Source organism: Fusarium falciforme, chromosome 13, assembly GCF_026873545.1.
Source record: "Fusarium falciforme chromosome 13, complete sequence".
NCBI classification, from domain to species: Eukaryota; Fungi; Ascomycota; class Sordariomycetes; order Hypocreales; family Nectriaceae; genus Fusarium; species Fusarium falciforme.
Genome location: NC_070556.1, coordinates 1,076,450 through 1,083,117, shown reverse-complemented (window position 1 = coordinate 1,083,117; position 6,668 = coordinate 1,076,450). Strand labels below are relative to the sequence as shown.

The following is a 6,668-nucleotide window of genomic DNA, read 5'->3' as shown; positions in this document are numbered from 1 at the left end:
CAAAGCGGATATATCCCTTACCCTATCCTCCTAATTAAGAAGAACCGTATTAACTCTTCCCGCTTTCTCCACACCCTCTACTATGATATTAAGCCCACTCTCTGGTCTCGACGCCCGTGCCGATGCTACGCAGCATGTTTCTGACCTACTGCCCTGTTAAGTCAGAAGTAGTATTCTTTTAGTTTATATAGCATAGTGTCTTAGGTATGGGTAGTTTATTATTCTTAGATTAAGGACCTTATATATATATTTAGTTAAAATATCAAGGTAGCTTTGTGGTTATCACGGTGTTTTTAGCTAGCAGATCTATAATATATTATATTTTTTATTTATTTACTTAAAATTCTTTTCCTTAATAAATTAATTTATAAACCTTTTTAAGCTCTAATTTACTTATTCTTTTTATTTTTTATTATATATTATATTATTAATAACCCTTAGGTAAATAGCTTAACAATCTAATTATTTATTAGGCCCCTTATTTAAAGGGCTCTAATAGTATTATTATATAATACTCAGTCTTTTTTTTTATTAATTTACTTTTTTTTATAATTTAATTCCTTAAGATCTTTTACCCCCTTAGATTAATAATCCTTAATAAAAGGTATATTTATATATATTAAAATAGCTAATCTCAAGGGGTACCTCTTATTACTTATTATTAATAGCTTAATAATTATATAGCTAGGCTATTAAAAATTATAAAAATAACCTAAGGGATTAATATAAGGCTTTTTTAATTATTAAAATAAATAATTTAAACTTATTAAAGGTAATAATATTAGGTATTATTTTTATAATAATAAATTAAGTAAACTAAGGAGTAAAATAAAATTACTTATATTACCCTCCCGGCGGGAAAGTAATATAAGACTTAAAATACTTACAAGAAGTAAATTAACTTTAAATTACCCTTTAGTTATTCTTTTTCCTTATTAAACTACTAAGTTAATTAAATAATAATATAATTAATAATTACCTTAGCATTATAATACCTTAAATACCATTAATTTAAAAAGAGGGGTTATATAATATACTTAATAAGTAAGCTAACGTACATGTATAGCGAGTGCACCGGACAAGCGAGTGCACCACTTGAATTTTTACCTTAAAAGACGATTTTAAAAAATTTTTAAAAAATCCAAATTATGCTTAAACTAGCTAGATTTAAAAGGTGAGGTCTATTATATAATATAAAAGCTAGAGTAATTTTCTTATATTTTTAAAAAATCTTATTAAGGGTAGTATATAAAAAATCTATTTGCACTGTGTAATTAAGTATTTCTATAGAAAGGGAATTTTATAAAATTATATAAAAATTATTTTTAAGGTTTATATATAGTTAAATAGCTAAGAATCTTTTTTTTATAACTTTAATAATTAAATAGCTAGTTTTAGAAATTTAAGATTTAGCTATTTTTAGTTATACAGTATGCTGGTGCACTCGCTTGACCGGTGCACTCGCTATACATATACGTTATACAAATAAATAAACTATATAAAAATCCCTTAACCTATATCTTCTTTATTTGAATAATTAATTCTTAATTACTTAATATATTATAATCTAATAGAGAGACTAAAATCCTTCTTGCCCTTTAGGCTTATTAAAATAACCTAAAACTTAGTCTCTAGCACGCTATATCAATCTATATAATTAATTGAAATACCCTCTGCGCCTAATATAATAATATCTAAGCCTAGGCTAATATAATCCCTAAATTATATGAGCTATTTAATCTAAAAGAAAAGATCCTTATTTACTTTATTCTTAACCTAAATTTATAAGGATTTCCCCCTTAACTATATAGTATTAAAGATATAGCTAATTAATTACTTATTGACTGCGATATATTATTAATTAATATATACTAGGCTTTAAACTTTATTAAGTAATACTTAGCGCTTAAGATATTTTTTTTTTTTTTAGAAACATAACTATTAGAGAGCTAAGTATAAAGATCTAATTATTATCTATAATTAATTTTAGCTTATAGTAAATATAATTATAAAATATAATATCTAATTAAATAATATTTATAACTTTAATAATATTAGCTTTCTTATAAGTATAATTATAAGTGAAATAATTATTATAGGCTTAGAAAGATATTTAAAGCTAAAATTAATATGGCTTAAAAACTAGGAATAAATTATAATTATTTAAGTAATTAATATAAAAGGCTAGGTAATCTAGCTATTTATTATTAATATAGGTTAATATTACTTTACTAATTAGTACTAAGAAAATAACTTCCTAGGCGATTAAGCTATTATAATAACTTAAAATAATTAAATTAATAATAAGACTAATCTTAAATAGGTTAAGTATTTTAATTAATATATAACTAATTAATTACTTAGTTTTTATTATCTCTTAATCCTTAATAGCTATAAAAGTTATTAATTTATTAACTGTAAGAGATATTATAAAAAAAATAACATTATTTAGCTTTATATATTACCTTATTTTTTTATTTACTTTAGCCTCTTAATATTAGGTATTTTATATTTTTAAAGAAGGCTTATAATTAAGAAATAAAGTAATTAATTAAATACTTTATAACTTATATTTTAAAAACTAAGTTTTTTTTAGCCTTTTATTTAATATATAAGGCTATTATAATAAAAAGAAATATTATGAGGGGTTTTAAAGGAATTAATTTTATTCCCCTTAACTTAGAAAATATAATCTTAAAGCTTAATATATAGCTATAGATTTTAATACTTATTAAAGAGGGGGCTAAACCCTTTACCCCTTGGGTCCTAAGGACTCTAAAGATTATACTTAAGACTAGATCTTAGTCTAAATACCTTAAAAGATAAATTAAAAGGCATAAAAGTAGCTCCCTAGAGTTAATTATAGAGGCTATAAAGTCTTGTATAAAGGTAATAAAGGGAAATATATATAAGATAGTATTATTAAGGGCTAAGATTAAAGACCTTTAAAAGGTAAATAAGATATTAAGCTAATACTAAAAGGCAAAAAGGATTAAATTATAAAAAAAAAAGAGGTTATAATAATAGAGGAAGAAAGGTAAGTAATTAATTAAATAGATATAGATATTTAAGTAATAACGAAATTATTAAGGAGTAATAATTAAAGAAGGTTAGTATAACTAGGCGTTTAATATTATAGTATCTATAATAAGCCTAGGTATAATATAAGGACTTATTAGGTAATAATTAAGATATTTAGAGAAAAATATAATAAGTAATTTTAATTAATTAAATAATTTATAATATTTTTCTTATAATTTTAAATTTCTAAGTTACCAGGCGCGAATAAGTGCAAAGTGAAAAAAAATGCAGCTGTGACAATTTGCAAATTAACAGCTGAGCTTCGTTCTCCAAAATGGTTCTATCAATGGCTGCCTAAGTGCTCGGCCGCAACGCGACATCACAAAGGTATAACAGAGCGCATTGAGCCCATGGACTTGACAGAATCTTAACACACTACTCAAAACTCACGGCAGACTTCGCACTATTCTACCAACCTCTATCAACCTCTCCACTGTCCCCTCACTATTGATATCCAGACTCGGTATGTCCCCTTGATCGATCGCCTTTGCCAGGCTGACAATGAAGTCGGAAGCCCTCAAAATGCAGTGCTGCACTGTTACAGGCTTGGTCCCCCTGTAAGCGATAGGCTCTATAGGCAGTTGAAGCACGTTCTGTAATTGCTACAATAGCGATTATGGCCCAATCTTTTGCCCTGTGGCGCAACGTTATAGTGCACCGTTACATTGTGGGTCTTCTTTCAAAGCGTCCTGGCGGTCCTACGCTCTTTGACCCTCGAAGCCCGCTTCATCAAGCTACCCGGGCCTCCGCCTAATATATGGACAGTCCACAGTCCTATTTTCATTGATTTCGTCTGGCATAATATTAACAAGTGTGCAACCGGGCTTGAACTGGCCCGAGCCTAGTGTTCCACAGGCCTGACAACATGGGAGCAAACCAAATGATGGATATGTTTAGCTGGCGGAAAAGTTGAAGACCAACGATCCCAACATGCTCTCTTTTACTGAAAGTGTCGGAGAGGTGCGCGATAGTCAACGCTGCAATAGGAAACCGAAAAAAGGGACAGGGACTTACTGAAAATGCTCACCTCGTAATCGACACGGCGTCCAAGAGGGGCCATGGTTGGATCTAAGCTTTGGTGGAGGCAATTATCACTTCGCAATGTCGTGGTCGTCTTTGTGCTCGTCTTTGATATTGACAAGATTGGGGCCATGGGAGTGCTCGGGGTTCTGTTCCTGGGTAACCATACAGTTGAATCTCGGAGAGTATTGCTTCCTATTCCGAACTGTGATAGGAGTGACATCATGCTTCAACAGAAAAGACCTTACTCCAACGGTAGAAGGCGTTCTAAGTCAGCAAGCCAAGCAAGCCGCTTTCTTTCCCCAAGTTGTGGATGTGTATTCTTTCTCCGAAGGAGCCAAAGCTGGTATTGTTTTTGGTGAATACATCCCCTTTCTAGTTGATATCTGCTACATAATTTTGAAGATGACTACTCCTTTGAAGATTTTCCAAGCCCCTCTCGCGTCGTCTTTCATTCACTGATTCCGTCAAAGCCAGGAGGGCGTGTAGGTCGCTATTCGAAAGCTCGTCTGACTCCAATGAATCCCGCCATTCATCGTCGTCACTTGGCGGGAACACCGCATCGTCCAAGACAAAGTATAAACCTTCCTCGAATATTAGATCAACTAGACGAGGACATCTGACTAGAGATTGAAAAATGAACTTCCAGGTTCCGTATTCTCCGGGAATAAGTTGGCAGGCCGTGAATTGAACCGTCTCAAGACTTTGTTCTGACTGTCGTAGCATGTTGTTAACGGCCTCGCCTGAGATATGAACAGCGTTCAGTTTTAGTTGCAAAAGCCCCTGCGCCTCCGGTAACACTTTAGTGCCGAGGCAGAAGGCAGATTCCGAGGCATCAATGGAAAGAGACTGTAGTCGGCTTGCCATTTTGGTGAGGCCACAGACGTAGGAGTAAGTTTCCTCTTCGGCATCAGGTAGTGGCTTCTTCGAATATCTCTGCCATTCTCCAGTACAGAAGAGGCCGAGGTGTGTGAGAGGAGATACCCGGTCTTCGATGGAATGATCGAGCTCGGGGTAGCAGTCGTCGTCGACGAAGTATTTGAAGTCATGGACAACCGACAGCGTGATGGAAAGTTTTGTAAGGCAAGGAAGAGGAGCATTGCGCAATGCGAAAGCCATATCTCTTGCAAGCGACTCCTCCTTCCATCGCTCGATGGACTCCGGCATCTCGTTGTAGAAGTTGATGGAGTTTAGGTTAGGTAATTGATACAAGTAAAGACTGAGAAATACATAATCATCAATCGCTGACGTTTGTTGGCTACCCCACTTTTGTTGACTACCCCTCTTTTGGTACCCGCGGAAACCGACGCTTACATGACGAACATAACCACGGCATCGACTCTCGGATATAAGAGAGAGACGCAGGAGCTTCACGTTCGTGGCATCGATCTCGTGGAAGAGGATGGGTGAGATGAAGTCACGAAATGTTGTGTTGACGAGACGGAGCTCGCCGAACGTTTGTAATGGTGTCGATCCCATCGAATGGCGTTTGTCTGCACTCTTTGACCGTTTTCCATCGTTATACATCAGTAGAAAGATCTTGGATTTGTTTTAGTAGATGAATCTTCGAGGTTCTGTTTGTCTCTTACCTGTCGAAGAATCTCGGAAGGAAGATCGAGGAGCAACATGGGATGGTTTCGCAGCACCTAGGGTTTGGAGGTGAATGAATTCTGATACGCCTATACTAATAGTGATGAATGGTGGGAGACTCCGGATGGCGGTCTTGCTTCCCCACCATGGGCAATCGATAAGATCACGTGTGACATTGCCAAGTCCGGATTTTCCATATATCCGACCCACCAATCAAGCCGGAGTGTCACCAATTCTACATTTCGCGATGTGCCTCTTGTACGAAACGATCGGATCTGTCGGTTACCCTCTCGAGTTTTGCGGTCGCTACGCTAGCCTATTTAGGACCCAGCGTTCAATCTTTTAGCCAACTGGATTTTAGCGGTCAACTCAGGGCCAAGCTCATCTCATCAAGCTGTAGCGGGACGGCCTGTCATTCATTGTAAGGCCAAGAGGAGCTAGTGAAGTGACCGCGAAACTCAAAAGGGCAATTTCGACCGACCAGACGGCTTCGTACACAAGGCACACCACGGGTTGTAGACTATACTTCATGGAAACGAAGAAAACGGCTCAGACTTGTATGCCAGCTAAGCAACTATTGACTACGATCATCTCAAGTTTTATTGAGCCACTCGGCCAATTGGGTGGTTACGAACTTCTCTAAGTAAACATCAATCCCACGCTTCTTCGTGGAGTCAAGTCATGGGACTCATGGCTAGGTTTCAGGCCCGGTCCTCGGGCTGCAAATCGGTGGCAGTACTCCTGAACGGGGATTTTCATTGGCCAAGATGCTCATCCCGACATGACCACCTCTTTCTAGCGGTAAATGCGCAAATGCGCATTTCCAACTTGCGATTCACCTCATTTCATATCCTCGAGACAAGGGCAGGACAGGGTCTAGCTTTCAGTTGTAACTGGCCTACTTGCTACGGCTACTCTTCTTCTTCCTGCAATTCTAGCATCAACAAGGAAGAAAGAGCTATGTCAAGTCGTAGACA

The 6,668-nt window shown here is 35.4% G+C and overlaps 1 protein-coding gene across 1 annotated transcript; it reads right to left on the bottom strand.

The window, feature by feature from the left end:
• Positions 1-4,476: 4,476 nt before the first annotated feature.
• NCS54_01482800 (Hypothetical protein) lies at positions 4,477-5,729 on the bottom strand (the record flags this gene model as incomplete). The annotated part of the gene is made up of 2 exons (XM_053159954.1): positions 4,477-5,640; positions 5,691-5,729. 2 exons carry the CDS (start codon positions 5,727-5,729, stop codon positions 4,477-4,479), a joined length of 1,203 nt encoding a protein of 400 aa, XP_053015929.1.
• Between the last annotated feature and the right edge of the window lie 939 nt (positions 5,730-6,668).